Raw genomic sequence first — 23,116 nt, 5'->3', positions numbered from 1 at the left:
TTGAAAATGAAGTGACTGCTCCATGGCTCTGCCTGCACTCTGCTTGGCAAAACACTCTCTGGAAAAGTGCTCGTGTCACATGTTCGCTCACATTCCCATTGGCAGGAGGGAAGCCTGGGCGGACAGCTGCAGTTCTTCGTTTCTGCCTCCACGGCACTGACATGAAAAATGGCACAAGGGGATTTGTTTTGAAAGACTGTGTGATGCGAAAACAGGATTCTTATGGAAACTATTCTCTCAGCCTTATCGTTAGATATCAGGCCTTCACTGTAATCCACACAGGGGCTAGGACATCCTCTGGGTAAGTGTGCAAAATCCCCATTAAAAGGCAATTAATTACACAGATTAAAAATTTAACAGGTCACAGACTTTATGAAGTACAACTGTGAGCAGTCAGGCCTCAGGAGGATGCACTGGTGCATGGAATTGCTGTTCAAACAAGAGTGGGGCACATGCTATGTACCTACAGCAAGCTGCACTTCAGACTCCCAAGCCCTGCTAGGGGCAGTTAATTCAGCTCCCACGCCATTGGACACAGTCAAACAGCATTTAAACACCCACTGTAGAAAGTGTGATCAACCCAGCATCTTGAGCACAACAGATGGTTTAGCCTGGCTTCTGGCAGGAACCAAGCCATGCTTGAGGGGGACCTGAAGCTGATGTTATAGAATTAGCCAGCCAGTACCATTTTTAGCATAATTCTACCAATTAAGTTTTGCAGTTGGCATGGCCTAAAAGTATCTTTTGGAATTCAATGTTCACTCCAGTGTAGGGAGCAGTGAAAGAGCACAAGCTAAGGGTGGGGTGAGGAATTCATTCATTAAAACGGATTTTCAAATACTGCACTAATTTGAAATAAGAACACACTTTTTCTCTCCCTCTGAACTACACCACAGTACGAACTACTGCCTGAAGTTTTACATCACTTTATTTCAGGGCAGATTGTACAAGAAGAGAAAGTCGGATAAGGCAGATCTAGAATGCACATTTTATTAAAGTAAAAAAAAAATAATAACCAGACAACATGGGCAAGGGAGACAAGAACCTTTTTATACTCTGCCTATACAATAATATTCCTCTCTTTTGTTCACTGCTACACTACTATAACAAATATCTGTTCTAGTCTAATGTTAAGGTTGTCCAGTTAAATCATTTGAAGATCCTTTAAACAAATTGACCTTTACCTATTTAGAGTTTCTTCTCAGAAACTTTCATATATTATACAGGATATACAGATTTTGAAACAAGACACTTAAAAACACACACGACTATAGCCGCAACACTCTCATAGCTGCATTGTAGTGATTAAGTTGTTCAGCCAGCTGTAGACTCTATATGTACAATTTGTTTTTAATAGTGTTATTTACAATGATGGGCTAAAAGCGATCTGTAATCTAAAAGGTAAAGGCTCTTGTGTTTAAGTATGTGCAGTTTCATAGCCCTGTGAAAACACAATTATATACACTGTAAACAGCACAGAGCATGAAAATTTCCTCCTCCCAAGAGAACGTGTATGTGCACTAATATTCCTCTTCCGCATCTGCTCCTCCTCCTCTGGTTTTCTTGTGAAGAGTGCGGTTAAAGCTGTGGCAGGCAGGAACCCAATGATTGTCATGAAGACCTAATTTACACCCAGGGATGCCTTTCTGAGACTTGTGACAGCACATCCAATACCCTGGGCCATATGGTAAAGCTTGACAGTAGGGTTTGGGATGCCACCGGCACAGTGAGACATCCCCTTTCACATACGTCTTCTTGCACTGCTTGCAAGGATCTTCTTTGTAACGTGGATCACGGACCCAGCGGGAATCAGCTGGCCTTATGTTGTAGTATTCAATGATAAATTTGAAGTAACAACAAGTACATTTAAGAGCAACTAGACTCTTAGTGGGGAGCAATCTGAAGATCTTAACCATGATGTGGTGGGGCAGGAAGGCCATATACTGCTGAGGCTCCAAAAGCTGCTGGATTTTAAACCTAGTCTCCAAAAAGTCATGAGACACCTGCCGTTTCAAACAAGAAGTGTCAAGTACCTGCGAAGCACTTTCCATGGGAGATAGTGAAAGGGCAAATGGCTCCATGGAAACACTATTTATCTCACACACACTGTTATTGTCAGCAGCATCCTCAGTTTGGCCCACTTCTCCTGGCTTTTCTTTAGTACTTTCCCCTAACCCTGTGTGTTCTTGCTTGGTGTGGTGACCAGGAGGCAGAAAGAACAGCCTCCCTGGAAGTGGATCTTCACCAAAGCTAAAATTAGAAGGCTGCTCTTTCCTGTACCCCTTCTCTGTCTTGGTGACCGATATACTGATGCATAAAGACTCTCTCCTCATTGGATGCGAATTCAGATTAGGAATAGATACAGGTTCTCTAGCTGAACAGTCAACAGTCGTACTCCCGCTCTGCATGGCATCTGACGACAGCCCAACAGCTACGGGACATGTAGAAGGGATGGACCCCAGAGGTTCCACAATCATTTCAGAATCACCGCTGGTGCTGGGTCTCTCCGAGATTTCTTGACCAAGCTTGACACTGACGTTCACCATGTGGATATCCACAGCTGCTACTGCCGCCAAGGACTGCTGCCCAGAAGCAGCTCCTTCCCATGATTCATCAGCGGCCGAAGGGCCACGCTTTGTTCTCTGTCCAACATCATCCACTGCAACAGGATCTTTTAAACTTACCTCCTGGCCAAGGACTTTGGAAGATACCTTCCCAGCGTCACACTCAGACTGCGTGCCATTCGCCAGTAACATCCGCCCTATGTTCCTCCGGAAGCTGTTGTTCCTGGATAGGCCCCCTGCGTCACGCTCACTCTGGCGTCTCAAGCACTCCGATTCAAGCTTTGCCACCATGTCCAGCACACGCACAGGCTCATTCTGCTGCTCACCACTCCCACAGGTCCCTTTTTCAGAATGTACCTCGCAGGCCCCCGGGGCAGAGAAAGGGTCTGAAGCAGGAAGTGCACCTTTGGATTGCCCACTCAGCCTTGTAGTAGAAGCGTTCATGCAGTTTTTGGTGCAGTCGGCCAGCAAAGCACTTGCTCTGTGTTCTAGAAAAGCTACCATCTCGATTACAGATAAGGATCGACCTGGAAATATCCCTTCACCATTGTCATTAACGTAATGTACAGAACAGTGCTCAATGCCACATGCAAAAGGCTCAGGCTGGGCGCACCTCCTGTTTGCCTCTCTCATCCTTTCTAATTGAATCTTTGCTTTTATAAGATCCATGGATTTCTTCCTTCGTTTAGCTGATCTTCCATCTATATCCCAGGTGCTTTTAAGTTTCATTGAGCCCATCCTATTGTTGTTGCACTGCTGGGCTGCAAAGAAGGCAATCTTTTCCTTGGTATTCCCAGGTTTCACGACAGCCCAGATATCCAACGGTCCTTCCCCCTCATCCCCCTGGTGGATTGTTGCAGACGGGGCATTCTTCTTCTTCTCAACACTTGGGCCTTCTGCTGGAGCTTTCCCACTCATATTGCACATAGTATTAGGATAAATAATTCCCAAAGGCTTTCGAGAGGGAGTCACGACCGGGGACGTAGGTAAAATGCTCAGTTTGGTGCAGTTGTTTGTATACTTTTCCTCCTGTGCTGACCTTTGATGGTTCATATGCAGGCCTCTCAGGGAATCTTGGCTTATATCTAGAGATCGCTCTTTCTTCTGTAATTTGAGGTATGGCTTTAAGTGCATGCCAGAAGCCCTAGAAAACAAAAGTAAAGGAATTATTGTAAAAGCTGTCCAGGGCTCACTTCCACCTGAATGTGAGTGTCATAAGAATACGGCCCACCACGGGGGACAGGAGCCACAGGAGGGGGCCAGAGCCAGGAGAGGCACCAGAATGGCTGCAGGGGCAGCAACAATTGTCGTGTCCCCAGCCTGGGATGTCACGGCAGTTCTCCCTTGGAGAACTTCCGTTAGCACCCTGGTAATGCTTTGATAAGCCCCAAAGACCACCAAAAGGTTCCATTATAATTTCTCTAAAATGTCATGGAAACAGATGTGAGATATAAACATTCTCCCCAAAGCATTTTAGGTTCCACCCAGTTCTTACAGCTTTCAGTTATTATAATTATTGATTTAGTCTAGATTCTTGATCCAGTCATGTTTTAAACCAAGCCATAAGCCCCTTCTCCCCCCCCCCCCCTTTGATATCCAGCACGGATCATCTACTGAAAAGGGTTTTTATAAAGAATGATGAAAGCTGAATAGAGAAAGTAGCAATTGTAATTATACCGTTATACAAAGATCACACCTGATTTCTGATCTGCTGATACCTCCTATAGTCAACAATATCCCTTAGTATGTTGTTAACAACCAATTAACTGCACTTGCCTATGGAGATATCTACATTCTGTGCAGGGTAAACCTGAAAAATTTACCCCCCTGGGGGGGGGGGGGTACTAGATATCAAATTAAGAGTCACCTTCTTTGTTTCTATATTTTGCATTATGATGAACTGAGCCAATCTGAAGCTGAAGTTTTTCTATTGAGAATCTAACAGCCATAAATTAGACGTAGACTGGAACAAAAGTGGCATTTCTATTCCAGCAGGATTACGCTCAGCCTCTCTTTTCACCGTGGGCATTTATACATTTGTAATTCGGCTCGGTTAAAGGCCATGGGGAGCATCCACACTGCCATGGGGGAGATGCAGGACTAATTACCAGCAGCCTTCAGTCTCACTGGACTGTCACACAAGCATATTACCGGAACAGCTGTAGGGTATGTTTCCATGGGAACAGATTTAAATTTTTACATTGTAAAGCCTGTGTTGAAACTGGAATAATCTCTCTTCCTGTTCATTTAAATGGGAATTAAATGCCATCAAATTCATTGGGACAGCTTGCAACAAGTGACCAAAACCACTGACTAGCAAGAGCTGACAGCTACTCCAAAACCAGCATCTCTACCTTTGCCCTTCTACTCGGAAAAGTCTCTTAAAGGCATCATGGAGCTCCATGGTGGCTGTCGTGGAATGACTTAGAGATCAAATGTGCCCAGTCAATAGACAAGAGGTGTTTCTAATTGTCAGGCTATTGAATCCAACCTGAGACCCAACAGCTAGTTGGGCTCTTTCCTTCTCACACATCACAACAGAGGCTCTGTATGATGCCCTCAGTTACACTTGGGCCATCCCAAGTTGTTTTTTTCAACTCAGCCTATGGTAGGAACCCAGCCTCTGAGGAGAAAAGTAGGACATTCAGCAAAGAGTGTTTGCTAGAAGCTAAGATTCCTCAACTCCAATTGCCAGGGTAAAATGCGTTGGTGCTTGGGGACAACAGTTCTAGACTGAGTCACTGCAACAGATTGTCCAAAGTGAGGGAACTCCTTTCACATTGTTGAGAGGGGGGCTCTGCCTTTGTTTTCCCTTTCCAGTTTCGCTCACCACCTTGGCTTTAGTGGCAGAAGGGAAAGAAGAGTATGCCCTACCCACCAAACCTGAAATCTATGCTGTGTACACTAGGAACTGATGGACAGGAGGTCTTGATTGTCGGCTAGTCCACCTTCCCAGAAGGTGCACAACCTAGAGGTCCCATTGGATCCTCTGCTGCTTTCAGTGAGTCAAGTAGCAGAAGTAGCCAATAACACCTTCCCATCCTCCCTCTGCTCCCAGCCTGTGTGTGGTGAGACGATCGCAACCTCTCGTCCCATGCAGACAGTGCCACAGTCACCGACTAGATTAGTGCAATAGGCGCCACTGGGCGTTATACCCTGAGGCCATTTGGAAGCTTCAGCTTGTACAGAATGTGGCTGCTAAGTCTCTTCTGGGCGCAATTCAAGGTGTTCATTTTGACTCCTTTATTGGATCTAGATCACCTCTTCCCCAGTATTCCAACAGTTGTGACCATGTCCTTTGTTTGCCTTCCAAGTTGGTTTCTGACCTACACAACACTAAGATCTGCTTCCTTCGCCCAACTTTCTGATCAGCTGTGTCCTCTCAGGCTGCACTCAGAAAGTAATCAGGGTGAGAGGTCACTAAACTTCCGGGAAGAAAAACCTCCCAGAAAAATCCAAGCTGCTGCATGCAGAAAGTGGTGCTTGTGATACAGTAGGTGGCACTCTTTCCTCTTCATACTGGAACTGCACTGTGCTGCTGAAGTGCCACCTTTCGCACTAGAAATAAAACAACTTCTGGCCACTTAGAACTGCAGGTATCTTGCAGAGAGGCAGAGAGACAGAGAGAGAGAGCTGCAGTTACATCGACATTTTTGCCTTTTGGAGTCCAGTAATTTGTAAGTACAAAATAAAATTCCCAGATGGAATTTCTAGTGTCAGGAAATTTGTAAGATCGAACAGAGCCTCATTTCTCCCTTTTCACGTATTTTCTGACATGCACTAAGCAGGGCAATCAGTAAAACATCCTTCGTTAAGGAGACTGCCGCTGAAAGTAAGGCAAGGTATTAAATTAATAAAATAGGACTGAACTAATTACTCCAACATGCTTAGTCAGCAGAACTGGTTCAGCTGCTCAAGGCTACTTCTGATTTATGGCAAGAGAAAGAGAAGAATCACAGATCATCTATTATGGATTCTTCATTTAAGTTCTCACATTTCCTCCAGTATTTAGGTTACTGGTGGGCGAGGTGGAGAATACTACTGAAGGCTGAAGAAATTATATCATACATCAGAAAGTCATAGTTTAGTTTTAAGTTTTATTGCCAGAACAATTGCCTCATTTGAATTCAGAGTTCAATTACACGGTGTCTATCTAGAATTACTGAAAATCCCCATCTGAGCAACAGACTGGGGGTGGCATCCGTTTCTCAACATTTTCAGCCATTGGGGAGACAGCAAGCTGCATTTTAAAAGGTTTCAGAGTAGCAGCCGTGTTAGTCTGTATCCGCAAAAATAACAGGAGTACTTGTGGCACCTTAGAGACTAACAAATTTATTAGAGCATAAGCTTTCGTGGGCTACAACCCACGAAGAAGTGGGTTGTAGCCCACGAAAGCTTATGCTCTAATAAATTTGTTAGTCTCTAAGGTGCCACAAGTACTCCTGTTATTTTTGCATTTTAAAAGAATTTCACAGACTTTACAGCAAAAAGTTTATTGGAAAAAAGTGCTCATCCACTGCAATGTGAAGATTAGAAAAAAGAGCTAGTTTTAGATGAACCAGCAAGCATTTTCCCCACCCCCAGAGTAACAGCACATGTTCTCATTCATAAAAGACACAAGAGTCTTCTGATCAGAACTCGCGCCCAATATGAACCATAGCCTAGATACCCTTTCACTCCCCAATTTCTGCAGCACTCCAGTGCTACAGGCTAGTTCCTGTGGGAGCTGCAGCTAAGTTTTTTTAAACTGAGCATTTTTTAAATGAGTTAAATACAAGAGTGATTCACAAGATCAGGGTCTTACCCCTTGATATATTTATTCTGATATTAAATTCAATTTGTTTGCCTCTACCGTGGTGTCTCAGATGTTTTTGTATAGACAATGACATTGTAGAAGTTATCAAGTGGGAGCTGGAAACTTTGGCACCTGGTTAATGGACAGTTAGGGCTTTTGGGCCCCAGGAAGGCTTTTTGGGACTGTGGGCAAGAACATTACCTGGATGTTTCTTCTGAAAAGGATCAGCAGTAACATAATTAGCTATGTTATTTAAAGTATCATTATTCTACCTTTAAGCCACTGAGATAATGGAGCAGTTCACACATCTCTAAGGGTGCATCTTCGCTAGGAAAAGAGGTGTTGACTCATATTAAAACTATAACCTGCCTTCTCTTCACTAGGATTTGACCAAGTTATTTACCATGTGTTAGTTAACACAAGTTAAGAACACACCTTTATTCCTAATGAAGAGAAGATCTAAGAGCTACTGTTTCAAGCTGCCTGCAGACTCAGGTAGCTGTTACTCATCATTTTATATTTGGAACGTCATCTTCACAATGATGAAGGCTCAGAAACCAAAGAAATGGTTTACTTTCCATGAAAGCTTAGATACGGGAGCAGAAGTCTATAGTACAGCTGGTTAGAAGTTCTCAATCTAAACTATTTTTCTGCTCTATGGGCCAGGCTCTCCAATCAGATTACATCCCGCAGAATGCACCATGGCCAGGGACTCTCATGATTCAAGAGAGGAGGCCACAGCACATGATGGGAAATTCCATCTGGCCTATAGAGAAGAACAAGACCATGAGGCACCACAGCAGCACTTCCAAATCAAAAAAATCTTGGCCGAATACCAAAACATTTCAATATTCACATTTCTGCCCAAACGCTGACATTTTCCACAGGAAAAGAAATTTTTTGTTGACCAGCTCTAGTCTGCAGCAAGTTCCATGGCCATAGTGTTGTAGATTACAAAAGGACAGAGTCTAAATGAATTGCCTGGACCAACTGCTAAACAAGACCTTGGGCAAGTAACTTCCCCTTCCTGTGCCTCAGTTTCTCCATCTGCAAAATGGGGATAATGATCCGGAGCTCCTTTGTAAAGCCCTTGGAAAGTTACAGATGAAGAATGCAGAGTAAGAGCTAGTTACTATTAAAATACATTTTGGTTCTGGTCAACCACCTGTAGGCTTTGGAAGCTCCCAAAATCATTTAGCCCAGATTCTCAGCCCTGCTTCTGTCCCCTTTGCACGGCTCAGGCATGGCAAAGCAGCCTAAAAAGCTGCTCTACAGGGCATTTCAAAGAACCCTGTGGCATAGGGCAATCTCTGGGTGGCATAAAGTCAGCATATCTGGCTCTATACCACCAACTATCCTTCCCCCGGTGTATGGAGAGTGACATGGGGTGGGAGCAAGCAGGGCTGGATACAATGCATTCTTACCGATCACCACAGAGACAACAGCCCCCCCAGGGAGTCAGTGGGAGTTTTGCCCTAGTTAGACTGCAAGATTTGGCTGTAGGTCAATAACAGGCTGATGAAGCATCTGTCCCCTCCACCCAGTCAAGAAAGATATTACACAGAATTTGTTTGTTTCACATGCACACAGGTATGAGAAGCTGAAAGCTGACTATTTCCCCCCAGAGTCCAGAAGCTTTCAACATCTTTAAAAAGGAGAAACACATTTTATATGATTAAGCTTGAATTCAGCGCTGTATTTTGTCATTTGCATTTTCTTTAATGCATCAATATGAGTTGTTCTCAGTCTGGCAATAGCAACACAGATGCTCTCAATTGCCTTGTAAGCAGTAATGTTTGGAAAAAGGGCACAACAATTTAATCAGAGAAACAGGTGTCCGCTTGAAGCAAAATGTAAGTTTGTACTAATCTAATTATTTACTCTCTAGGCAGACGGACCACCCTACTGATTACTGGTATTTCTGCTAGCTTTTTTTAAGCTCACTGCATATTTCAAATCCTACTACAGCAATCCACTCTCCAATTATATTTGTATTTCAAAGCCATATCCCCATAAAGTTACAGCTGTTGCTACAAAAAAAAAAAAAAATATCCAAAGGCTTCTCCGAGGACACGAGCAGCAGTAACGATGTAGCTGCCGTTATCTAATTTAAAAAATATTAAGGAACAATTGTGCCCCACAGTCATTAGAACTACTGTTAATATTTCACTTAAAGGCAAAGGTTCTCCAAAGCAAGGGTTTTATCTAAGAGTTTGACTGGCACACAAAGCAGGGAATTGAGTAGGCCTACATGTGTTAACCATTCATGGCCCAACTGGGGTCTGTTTGTACCGTTTGACTTGATGGAATGTAGAAGATGTGGAATTCAGTGGTTCCCTGTGGAGGCCAGCTCTGTAGGAAGTCTTCATAATACCGATCTCCCCACCTAAGGCACACTGTCACAGCCAATCCATCTTTGTTTACATGCAGGCTCCCGCAACCGCTTTCCTTGCCCCCCACAGCGTTTCACTGTCTCTCTGTCACCTAGAAACTGGGGAAACAAAACAGACAAACAAACGATACTGTTAGAACACAGCCTAGTCAGGGCAGGGTCTCTTCCTACATTAGGTGTAGGAACAAGACTCAAAACAACGGCGCTATGAACCTGATCAGGGTCTCTGGGCAGTGCTAGGATACATCACCACCACCAACCATCCACGTGCTTGGAAAGCTAGTCAGGTGTACTTACAAGGATTGATTCTACCTGTGGCTGCAACAACACTTAGCATGCTTTACATCTTCAAAGACCTTTGCAAACAACACACCCGCTCCGTTATGCTTTCTGCCTAATGGCACTGCACAGAGGTATGGGTTTTCAAGGCTGAAATTAAAATGTTGAAGCAGTAAAATCGTCAAGACTGCCAGAAAATGATGCTAGCTTTCCCAGCTGAGTGACATACTGGATTTCAAAAAGAACAAACACATACTGCCAGACTGCCTTAGAACTCTGTGGAAATTGTCCTCTGTTAACACCACATACAGATAAGACAGCAAATTAGCCAAAACAACGCTACTATGGAGTATCTCCAATCTGTACTAGGTTGTTCTTTCGCTCCTTGTCCTTGCAGCAGACACTATTAGCACGGCATTAACATTTGGACAGTAACAACAGCCACCTTCAAAATTGAAACCTAGAAGGAAAAAGTGAACCAGCACATGAGACCTGGAAAAACTCATGCATTAAAACGTGAGCTGCCAACAGCTTGTTCTACAGCGCATTGTTTGCTTCCTCTCTAGAGGACAATGTGCAGTGACGCCATAGTGAAGGAATGCCATTTTTCCAAGCTAACTGTAACTCCGTGACCCAGAAGATTTACCATTTATTGTAGCAGGTTGTTCTCCGTGTCAACTGCTTTGCACAACAGTCTTCCTGCTGCCCCTTTCTTACAACGAAATCTTGGTAGCGTAGACAAGCAGAATCTCCCAGAAGGAGGAGGAACTTGCTGAAGCCAAGTGTTTACTGAAATTGAAAATTCTGCAGCCAGGGAGCATAGCACAATCTGTTAGCAGGTGCCTGCCTGCCAAAAAGAAAGCCTTGCCCATCAAAACCCAACTCTCTCTTCATAGGTCTATGAATGGCTCCGCTAATCAATACTTGGCTGATGTTGATTATATCTTCTCAGCAACTCCACCCACAGCCTCACTAATGCAGCTCTCCTTGAGGGGGAGAGTAAATCGGACCAGGACTCATTGAAAAACTAATTAAGGGCAACTTTCCTGCAAAGAGAAGGCAAGCTGGTTTGCATTCAGATGCAAGTCTATGGTGGAGATTAAGAGTGGCAGCCATTTCACACACCCTTTGGCGGTGGGAAGGCAGGTCAATCAACTGCCCATATATGACTAAGCAAGAGCCTAAAAATAAAGGTTACTCTGTAATCCTGCAGTCTTCGCAGGGGAAAAAAATCAGTGCTGAATATTCCTGGCACACACAAGTTTCTTGACAAATTGGAGAACAAAAAAACACATTAGAATGATAGAGCTGGCGGGGGAATTAGAGAATTTCTGACTGACTCTATGGAACACAGAACAAGAGTTTAGGTGGCTTTGAACTCGCACAAGAATGAAAGCTTCTTACTAGAAGCTTTAGCACAGTCACAACCTAATCTGTGTGTGTGTGACAAAGACCTATTTGCAAAGGTAAAATTGCAGCACAGAATATAAGCTGTACTATAAGCCACTCCCAATAAGTGGTGTTTAAAAAAAAAAAAAAAAATTCTGGCCATGATAAATACACATGCAAATGTATGAGTAACTTGTGAGTTTCTATCAAGAATTTACACCTGGAATCTTAACAGGGATTTAAACCAAAAGTTACATAAAGGTCTTTACTTATATTCTGCCTCACCAGCGCTCAATGGGAGCACTTAGGTCCTGATTTTCACCCAGGCTTTGGTGTCGCTTCCCTTTTTGGGCTCATCCACACTTGGATTTCAGACTCAGTAGGAGCCATCACGTGTAGGCATGAAATACTGTGTTGGTGCCCATGTAATGGCAACTGTGGCATTTTAAAAATGCCAGACACCTTTCGCATGAGTTAAAAGTAACATACTGAAAAGTGTTTCTGTAAGCAATGTGCATGTTAGTTAAGTGCATTGTGGTAGGGTAACTCCAATAAAAATATTTTAAATGCTTCTGAGCAAGTTAATATTCATAAACTAGCCATGCACAGATACCATCTCCAAATCCTACCGGTAACCATATGGTACAAAGTCACACCAAAAAACCAAACAAACCAGGGTACTCTAACTGGTGGTGAAAAAAGAACAGGAGTACTTGTGGCACCTTAGAGACTAACAAATAAGGTGCCACAAGTACTCCTGTTCTTTTTGCAGATACAGACTAACACGGCTGCTACTCTGTAACTGGTGGTGAGCGAGGCCAAACACAAGCTCCATGGTAAGTTAAAATAGCTCATTCAGAATACTGCAGAAAGAAGAAAACCAAACGGCACCCAGAATTGCATTAAAATAGTCAAGGGCAAATTCACATGGCGTTTTGGAACAGGCTAAAAGTGGAGGTACACCGAAGAGGGAAGTGTGTGTTGGGGGAGGGATAAGAAAAGCAGAGCTAAGAGACTTATCATAATTCATCAGAGAAAGGCGTTATTGAATGTTACTATATGGATAGCTATTGCACCCAATATAAGTCAGTTAAGGATATGCTATGTGGCAAGCAAGCATAAACTCAGTGTGGGTTTTAGTCCCCCTTTAGTGGCTGGTTCACATAAAGGGGTTCATTAGATTGCTAATGTCTCCAACTTCATAGACCCACTTCTTCAGCTCGAGCAGTAGAGGTTTGTGTTTTAGATCCGGACGTCCAGGATTCAGTCCCAGAAACGCTCCCCACAACGCTATCGCGGCTATAGAAGGCTACTCTTGGAGAAGGCATTCCCGCCAGGACGTATTCCCGTTTTCATCCTTCATTACTTTTTTGATCATGAAGGCAATACAAAGCTGTATGGAAAACAGAAAAGGGAACCAGCAGCCTCATCCAGTTGACTCCTTTGCATTCCCCACCCCCCCTTCCAGATAAGCACTGGGAAGGAATTCAGCCCCTCATTGTGTGAATAGGCACATTTCCCCTTTAAGGCAATGGCTGGCAGGCAGCTCAACCTGTACTGCTGCCACAGTTTGTGAAAACTGAGATCCTAACTCAGGAAATACAGATGAGGGCAAACGCAGTCAAGTCTCTTAATTTGGGCAATGAGATACTGTACTATTAGAGCTCCAGAGGTATCACAGTAGCTCGGCCTTCTCTGGCATGGACTTTATTTAACGTCTCAGCTTTACACCATAGCAACCCTAACTTACCAAATGAAAGGATTCACACTGTTAGGCCAGGCCAGTCACTCTGGTCAGAAAGGCACCTTCGAGCTGGAAATAGCAACAAGGCAGTGACCTATAATTCTGCAGCAGAAACAAACGTTGTACTGTTCCTGGTCAAACAAAATAAACTCCTTGCCCATTCCATTTTCATTCAAAATTGTTTGAATGTGCCTGACGTGCCTGATCCACCAAGGAAGTATAATGGGCTAGACCTAAGAGAATTCAAAATTGTGAAAATAAGGGTCACTTAAGCGTCTATCGCCTTGACCTTTTGGTCAGCAAGGTAAGCTCAGGGTGCTATCAAGCTAAACAAGGTTTGGTCACTACACTAGTTGGATGAAAGACGACCAAGTCATGCTCAGGATGCTGTAGAAGTGAGGCTCACTATGCCATAGATGAGGAAATATTCAACATGGTGTTAAAAGACTGCTGGGGGAAGTGCCCAGTCTTCCAAAAGATGAAGTCAAATCCTGACCCCTTGTCATTAGAAATCCCACAGCAATTTCACAAAACAAGAGCATTTGTTCAAATTCCATTTTGGGTCGTAGCACTTCACCTATATCAAGTTCTCCCTACAGTTTTAGTTAGAATATTCTAGGAGATATACAGTTTTCACTTTCCAGCCCCATCTGTTACTTATAAAGAGCGTGGAATCTATGAAAAATGCTCTGTAGCTTCCCTCATCTGAGAGAATCCTAGAGAAGTGCAAAATCATTGCTTATACTTCATTTAGTCTCAACATTCATCCGTCTCTGGATGGCACAAAGCTATTCACAGAAACTGGCAATAGTGTGTAGGCCAAGTATGGTGGTGAGATATTCTATGTCAGAGCCAAACACCCACAGCCTCTTGGCTTATGAAACACCACTGACCCAAGACACTGATGGGCCAACAAGAATAAGGCTCAATGGCCAGGAAGATACAAAGGGGCAGGGGGGGAGGTGACCAAGCCCTTCAGTGGGAGCTACTGTAAGTGGATGTCAAGGAGAGTTGAGGATGCTCTGCATCTGACCCTGATCTTGCAAGAACAGCAGAGGTTCAAGGGCCAAAGTGCAGGAGGAATTAAAGCCAAGAGTGAAGTAAAACCCCACAACACAGGAAACAGCTACCTACATCAATATGTACTCTATACATACTGCACATTATTTCGTTCAGGAGGGAAAAGTGTGCAGGAATTGTGGTCACTGAATAGTACATACAACTCCACTCAAAAAGTGTACTGAGCAAGTTGTGAGGGTTTGGTTGTTCGTTTTTCAGCATCAACTACTCAATTCATTGAATCCAGGACTCCAGAAGTATCTGGCACAAACCAAGATTGTTTGGTAATATTTCCTAACTCAAGATGCTATACCAGGTTTCCAAACAACGTTACTTGGAGCAAAGCTAAATAAAGAAGCCACACCAGATGGCAGCCGTCACTACAGAGAGCAAGCCAGCCAGTGCAAGCATAGCCTCACATTACAAGAGACTACGGGCAGGTCAGACTAACTCCCCAGCCACTACATAATCTTGCACAGCTTGCCACGACAGATTTAAGCAGGTTGAACACAAATACTGTGCGGCTTTAAATAAACTCTTAAGATTCAGTATTCATTGCCATACTTGATAAACTTAAACATCATGAGATGATCAGGGAGTTGGAGAACAAAGGTGCTGACAGGAACATAAAAATTCACACAGTCCACCAGCTAAATCATTAAAAGAATATGAAGTTGTCTACTATCCTACCGGACTGTTCAATACAACTAGCTCAATGAAGAGTGGAGCTTCTCCTACTCTCTAAAGAAAGCCAGTTCTGTGTAATTATGTAAGCTTGCCACAGCCAGAACAGAAGAGCTGGAAGACATCAACAGAGCCTAACAGCAGTATATAGCGCCATTGATGGAACTTTAATCCACCTGTTCAAAAACACTTACACCTCCTAAACATTGTGCTCCCCCCTCCCATTCATAATCTCATAGACCACAGTGCAGATTTTTAGTAATCACACTGCTAAACAGCAGCAGTATAAGGAGGAGTACTGCAGAGGGATGGGAAAGACTAAGCAGGCACACTTTAAATTTAAAAACCAACTGGTTTCAAAGATAATGTGCTGAGGCACTAGAGACCGAGGTCCTCAGACTAACGGTCAGTTAGCAAACGAAAGGGCAGAGGAGGCGGTTGTGTGCTGTAGAGCAGTCTAACTTTTCTAACACATTTCGGTTCACGGGGTCTACGCTAACAAAATGGCGAGTACTCCTGCTCTCCACACAACAGACCCGTGACACGGTCTCCAAAGACTGGCTTCAAGGTAACCATGCCATTTAAAAGTGACAAGACAGACAGACAAGTATGAAGGCTAACCCTCATCCATTTCTGATCTCACCCACCCACCCATCCCAGTCATCCACAACAATGTTTCTGGGATCAAGCCCCCCACTGGAAGGCCTCCAAGCAGGGAAAAAGTTCTACAAACACAATCTTTTGATGAAGTCTGGTAACTATCCACTATGAGCATCTTATGATGTTTCTCCTTGAGCTTTTAGCCCTTTCAAAGCTGCTCCCACCTCCACCAGCCTCTTTCTGCCCAGGAGGCTCATTGTTTGATTGGAGCCCTGCTAGTCCTAGCAGCTATTTTTTCTGTATTGTTTCATGAAGAACGTGGGAGAGATCTGTATTTCTTATAAATAGTAATTGTATAGGGGTACAAACTACCATGTGGCCTGCTGCATGGGGGCAGAGTGAACTCCATCCTAAGTGGCTTTTACACATCTCCAGGAAGGCAGACAATGACTAACTCAATTGCTCGTGCTTAATGAACAATACAGTGAATCTGCTGCTGGAAGCCTACCTCTGACCCCTGGTGAGATACATAAACCACACTGACTAGGGTCCAGGGTTCCCAGGACAAAGAAGCTTTGAACAAGACTGCCTGTGAACTCAGAGGGGGAGAGACTGACTGGGGGACAGACTGAGATAAAGGCATAAGCTGCAGGGGTGCAGCCTGTCTCACCCAGCCCCAATGCTGGGGGGGGGAGGGAAAGAGGGGGAGCGCACCTGGCAAGGAAAGACTAAGGTTTAGGTAAGGTAACATCCACAGAGGCCTTATGTTGTTTTGACCCTTTCCCTCTGACCGGTACATTCCTATGGATAAATAAATACATTGATTTGAATAAGCTGCCCTGTCTGCATTCTCACACCTGTCCACAGCTCTTGGAGGGAGGTCTATACCAGTGGCCAAAACCCAGTTGGACCTGCTTAAGACACACAGGTGGTAACCAGAGGTGCTGTGATCTGGGCCTATAACTTGGAAGGGGGTGCCCATGGAGAGGTCGAGTTACGGGTCAATAGTACTGCTCACCCCAGAAACGTGACACACACACTTCAGACAGATATAGAACGCTAGAAAGGACCCGGCTTGGTATGCTCTCCAGGCACTCTGGACATTACTGAAGAATGCAACAAAATGAATACCCACATACCTGGTTGAACACAGCAAGACAATGCAACATAACGTCTACCAACAAAAAACCAGGAAACTCAGACCCTTTAGCCCCTCTCCAGTATTACCCCACCCTTACAATTCACACAACCCACATCTCCAGATACCTGGAAAAAGAATGAGCGTTGCATTCCCTGAAGGTCCCCAGATTCAGACTGTTATTCAGGGGAAAGGGCATATTCCAAAGTTGTGGGGCTCTCAAAGTACATCTAGTCAGTAGCCCCTTCTCATACATACCATCAGGACTTCAGCTCAAGTGCTTCTCCTGATCACGGTGGTAGTATGGCATGGAACAGGGAGAGCGGCAGTCTCAGGTAGGCAGCAAAGCCGCTGAAATCTTTATAGGTCCAATCAACACCTTCAACTTCACCCAGAAAACCACAAGGAGCCAGAGCAGATGATGGAGCTGGTTGCATAGGCTCACAGTGAGATACTCCACTTACCAAGCAGACTGAAGTAATGATGAATAACTGGGGAAAGCAACTTATCAAGCAGACCACCACATTCTGTGCCAGCTTCAGTTTTGGAATTATTTTAAGGCATAGCCTCACACAGAGCACACTAAATTATCTAATCTCATGGTGACAGAGACATGAGTGACAGTCACAAGGTACACATCTGAAAGGAAAGGTCACAACCTTCTGCCTGTATGTAAACGATAAAAAGCTGACTGGTTATTGCTGCTACTTCGTCTTCTAGTAGCCACTGGGAGTCAAACCTGATCAAGTAATGAGTGGCTGATACTATTCTTACCCTACCCTCCAGTTGCTTTCCCCAGTCATCCATCATCACTTCAGTCTTGCATAGGTTAAGACTCTGTCAGCTAGTTCTCATCCATACCCAGATCTCGCTCGGACACGGAGTAAAGTCACTGACTGCTTGAGTCTTCACTGAGTCTACAAGACAGGGATTAACACCCTGGGGGGTAATACCAGCCAAAATGGGTTTATCCCAGGTGCATCTATACAGGCAACACAAACCTTTGTTTGTCCTCCTTCACTTAGCATAGCAAAGGGGCCACCCCAGTCTCTTTTTCATGCACCTGAACAGTGGGAAATTTTACTTGTGTGAATTTGATCTTGGGAACCCTAGTGTCAGAGCTTGCATGCAAGCAACCTTATTCATGTCAGGAAGTACATCACTGCCACAACTGTGTTTCAAATTCTTTTCAGATTCTTTTGAAGAACATGCTTTAAAAACACCAATGGTGTGGGAGGGAGAGGCCCATGAGCAGGCAGAGGAGAGTCAAAGTTACACACTACAAGAAAAAAGGGGAAGTTTAAAATTGAATCTCAAACGTTTATGGATTATTATATCAAATACAGTTCAAAAATATTGCTGATTCAACATTAGAGAGTGAAGATTTCTTTTCTTTTTTTTAAATATGGTATTTGTGCAGCAAGTCTTATTCCAGGAAACTCAGCAATGCACCTAGAAATATTTTTGAACACTCTAGACATCGATAGGCTACAAACCAGATGACAAAGTTCAAGCTCTTTGAATGGATTATAAGAGAGAAGACCAAAAAAAAAAAATGAGACCAGGAGGCAAAGTATCTGACAGATAATATGCACTGAGACACAGGCATGTGAAAGACAAAACCACACGAGTAACTTTAGTGCTCTTGTTCTAATAAAACACTTAATCTTATAGAATACTAAGGGGAGAATCTGTGTCTTCCTTTCCTAGATCATGTCACTTCAGGATGTCTCAAACCTGCAGCTAAGTATTTCCTCCATCATTCCAACACATGCCACACTTCAAGGTGGCCAGAAAATTTCAAATGAAGGACAGAGAACATCTAGAGCAGATCACCTGCCACCTACTGCTAACAAAGTATTTTCAAGCTCCCATGATCAGTTTCAGTATTACTTTTTACTAATCCAACCATTTCCAAATAATAAGAAGCAGAATTAAGATTTGGCCACAGACACCACCTGTTAATTTACCTTAGGATGAACAACAAGAACCAGCTCACTAAACTAGTTCTGCTTCTTCCTAGAAGGAAACAAAGAAGTGAAAACAACCCAGTAATTGCCAATGCCATTATTGTGCTGGCGGCAAAAACTGTGTCACATGGACCACGCATTACTCCACTTTCTAGTTGGTGCTGGGCCAGTCTTCTCCTTTGGCACAAGCTGCTTCATAATCTATAGCAAGCCCAGAACAGAGAGGTAGTTCTACACTCAACTTAGTTGTTTCAGAGCTGCCGTATATTGGGGTTACTAGGTACAGGTAAAAATTGGGGCTACAAGGCTTAGTGTTCAAGGCCACAATTTATGAGCTACATCTGAATTATATGACATGTAAAGCCCACAATTTGTTATGCTGTGGAAATTTCCAAGTTAGCCTTTCAGCTGAGCTGCCACTACTTTTGTGAGCAGGGGGATGAGAGATATCCCTGAATCCTTCCCCAATATAGAGCAACGGAATTTGCTCTAGAAATAGACATGTTCTCTCTGAGCTCTGGAGACTTCATGCTCTCATTTTAGAGCTACCTTTGGCTTTTTCTTTACAAGATTTGCTGGGTTATTCATCCACACAAGAAAGATGCCGGAAGCAAGCTTCAATTGCAGGACAAAGCCTACAGCAGTGGTCCCCAACCTTTTTGTGGCCAATAGCACATTCATGTTTTCAGAAGAGTGTGGCGGGCGCCAACAATTTTTCAAGGCTTATTTTGTATTTGTACATTAAATAATATGAAAAACATCATATTTAATATTACAGAATTTATGAATCAATAAGATAAAAAAGGTAATTTTACACGTAAAAGGTATTAATTAAATTATTCGGCAATTACTCTTTCACCTTACCATGTGAATTTGCTCTTTTTTATCTACCTGTAAGAAAAATTAAGGAGTTTTCACAAAATAAATATCAAACAGTTTTCATCTAATTTAGTTTAAAAAAGTAAAACATTGTTGAACTGCCGGTGCAAATATATTTATTATTCTTACTTTAACATAGATAGCCAGCTATGGTTAATTAAAAAATATTCTTTGTATTGTTACTTGTATCTGGATTTCAATAAACAAACAAATATGAAAAAAAGTTAAACACAAGTTAATCATATGCGCTCATCAGCACTTAATGGAAAATAGGTATCATTAATTCATGTGGTTTTTCTAATAAAGTCAGTGTGATTTTTGGCACTGCATTTCTTCAGCCAATTTTTCGTAGTTGAGAGAGTAGGATGATATTCCCGTTCGTAAGCAATCGTCAAGATGGGCATCTGTAAGCCGAGATCTGTATTTTGATTTTATGATGTTCATTGTTGAAAACAGAACTTAGCATACAAAATAAAATCTTATTTCGGTTCCACTTATCTATGCGACATTTTTAAGGCAGGAAACGTTTTTCAGTCAACCAGATTCCAAAAGTTTTCATCTGTTGCGCAGGATTTTAGAACAATATCATTTTGAAGGTCCAAAATCTCCAGTTCCACGTCTTCTGTTCTTACTTGAATGAGACTCGCAATTGATGTAGCCATTTCTGTTACCTCTATTTGGCAAGTAAAAGGATTCCCAAGAAAGGCAACTACAGGCTCAATGATGGTGAATTGTTGAAATCTCTTTTCAAATTGTTCCAGAAGTGTTTGAATGTGGATAACAAATGGTGGTGGGTTAAAATCACTGTCACATACCATTTTCTTCATACTTGGGAAATATACGAGAGACTTAGTCTTCATATGTGACATCCACAAGATCAGTTTTGCTTTGAATGATTTTACGGAACATATCATTTGAGCCACGTTTGTCTTTTCCCTGGAGCTCAAGATTTAAAATGTTCAATTTGTCAGTGATGTCGGCAAGAAAAGCCAAGTCCATTAACCAGCTGGAGTCTTCTAGTTGCTCGAAGTTCTGATTTATGGCCTTCAGAAATTCTTTGATCTCTTCAATTAGGCTTAAAAAACATGCAAGAACTTTACCTTTGCTCAGCCATCATACTTCTGTGTGCAAGATAAGATCAGATTGTTTATCATCAACATCTTCCAACAGGGCCTTAAAAAGTCAGTGTTGCAAAGGTTTCGCTCAAATAGAGTTAATTATTTTAATAACGACATTCACGATGTGTTGAAAAGAAAGAACTTTGATGCACAAAGCTTCTTGGTGGATAATGCAATGATAAGACAAAGTTCGGAAAGGATTCATTCTTCTTGCAAAGTGCAATGAATCCATTGGCGCTGCCCATCACTGCTGGTGCCCCATCAGTGGTGATCGCAGACAGCTTGTTTAGTGGCATACTAATTGATGTTGCATATGATTTGAATAAATTATAGATGTCCTCACCCTTTGTTCGCCCTTTCATAGGCAATACTTTTAGAAACTTCTTTTACGGTGAAGTCACTAAATACCATCCTCACCATAACTGCCAACTGCGCTGTATCCGATATATCTGTCGACTCATCGAACTGCAGTGAAAACCAGTCACATATTTCCAAGTCATCCTTTAGCTGAGTTTGCACGTCGCTTGAAATTGCATGTATCCTCCTCGTAACTGTGTTGTCTGATAACTGCAAGCCTTGTATTGCCGACAAAATCTCACGCTTGTTAGAAAATCCTTGAAACAGGCAATCAGCACCAGTCAAAAACGCTTCCTTCAGCAATTCCCCATCTTGAAAGGGTTTTTTCCTTCTTTGCGAGCAGATGAGCACTTTTAAAGGAAGCAATAGTAGCATTTTTAGACTTTACCATTTGTCTAGTGAAAACAGATTGCTGGGCAGATAGAAGAAAATTAATCAACTCAAATCAAACCTGTCTCAACTCAGATTTAAGCGGACGGCTAATGTCAAAAGAGCCGTGATTAGTTTGGAAATGGCGTTCGACATTATGTTTTTTCGGCACTGCAACAGCGCCCCCGCACAATAAGCAAACACATTTCCCTTTATTTTCAATAAAACAATAGGGTTCTTCCCAGTGCGTTGAAATAATATATATGTTGTCTTTTATTTGAACCACTCATTTGGGGGCAAAATGTTAAAAAAAAAAAAAAATCGCAAAGCATGAGAAAACAGTAGTATCAGTGCAGCGGAAGAATACTCACATAATATACAGAAACATGGGTCACTGACACCCCACTGCGTGTGCAGGCACAAGCAGGAAAAAAAAGAGCGGCGATACACGAGTGACGAGAGGTTGGAACCAACAGCACGCGCATGAGACAGCCTACATCTGCACTACCATACTACTAAACCTGGTAGGTCGTTCTGGTGAACAAAAATGAGACCAGTTTGCGCTGGGCAGCGCGGAAAGAAGCCAGAGAGAAACCGTGGCCCCACGCCTGCCGGGGACAGAGAACACCTGTCCCCGGCAGGCGCGGGGCCGCGGCACTACTTTTCACACCTTGTCACTAGGCAGGCGCACATAAATGCCCCGGCAAGCGCCATGGCGCCCACGGGCACCGCGTTGGGGACCACTGGCCTACAGGCTCTCAATCCAGACAGTCTGTATGTGGAGGGGGGAAATTAAGGCACTGTTGTGACCACTCTGGATCTCAAACCTAACGCACCCCAGACTTAGTGGTGGGGCTGCTGGGGTTGGGTTTTTTTATTTTGTTTTTGTGGGTTTTTTTAAAAAAACCAGCTTTCTCCTTAGAACAGCAACGTTAATTCTAAACAGCTTTTCCTGTAGATTAACGACATGATTGATTACGATGGTCAATCATTTCATAACCATCATTGCAGGCTTTCAGGTTTAAGGAGCATTTATGGCTGACGAGACCAGTTTGGCTCATCCTGGTAAATTCTGTAGAGGTGCCTGTGACCCGAGGTGCCTGTGACCCAAGGTGCCTAGAGTAGCCCACACTGAAAATGCCACGGGCAGGGCAGGCTGCAAAAAGGAGAGTTGATTCCCCCAAAACTGGTGGTTAATACACTCGTTAGATTCACCAACCAGTCAAACTGCTCCTGATCCCCCACACTAGTTACCAAGAAGCTGGGGGGAAAATATCACACTGACCCCTTTATTGCATTTCAGTCTCTGGCTCTCAATCAGCAAATAGGTCCAGTGAAGTGAGAAGTTATTTAGAACTCTATTAATTGTACAAAATGTTCTTCTGATCCCCCAAGGGCCAGTCACATTACCAGATCAATTTGGATCTTACCCAAAATATCACGCTGCCAGCCAATCCTTTAATATCTAAAACCAAAAGTTTATTATAAAAGAAAAAAACACAACAAGAAGAGAGATGTAAAATGGTCAAAGCAATCAGATACATACATATGACTTCAAAGTCCATATATCAGTTTCTTAGTAGCACTGGTGAGTTTGCTGGCTTGTAAAGTCCCTCTGGAACACATCCAAAGCTTGGATGTGTCTATCAGTCCTTTGTTCAAACCTTCAGTTTGTAGACAAATTACTCCAGAGGTGAGCAGCACGACTGAAGACCAATGGAGAAGATGCAGCTGCCTTTTTATATCCTTCGCCATGTAGTTTGTACATTCTCTGTCCCA

The 23,116-nt window shown here is 43.2% G+C and overlaps 1 protein-coding gene across 1 annotated transcript in view; it reads right to left on the bottom strand.

Moving 5' to 3' along the window:
• Positions 1-968: 968 nt before the first annotated feature.
• The window catches only part of FBXO34 (F-box protein 34), a 44,402-nt gene continuing 22,254 nt past the window's right edge, over positions 969-23,116 (bottom strand). The window contains exons 2-3 of the mRNA XM_065403662.1: positions 9,652-9,850; positions 969-3,708 (exon numbers count right to left, since the gene is read on the bottom strand). Coding sequence (XP_065259734.1) covers positions 1,521-3,708; positions 9,652-9,728 — 2,265 coding nt within the window. The 5' untranslated portion in view covers positions 9,729-9,850 and the 3' untranslated portion in view covers positions 969-1,520. The remainder of the gene's footprint in view (positions 3,709-9,651; positions 9,851-23,116) is intronic.

This window comes from Emys orbicularis, chromosome 4 (assembly GCF_028017835.1).
Source record: "Emys orbicularis isolate rEmyOrb1 chromosome 4, rEmyOrb1.hap1, whole genome shotgun sequence".
NCBI lineage: Eukaryota > Metazoa > Chordata > Testudines > Emydidae > Emys > Emys orbicularis.
Note: the sequence above shows the minus strand (reverse complement) of the source record. Positions and strands in the feature narration are given on the sequence as shown.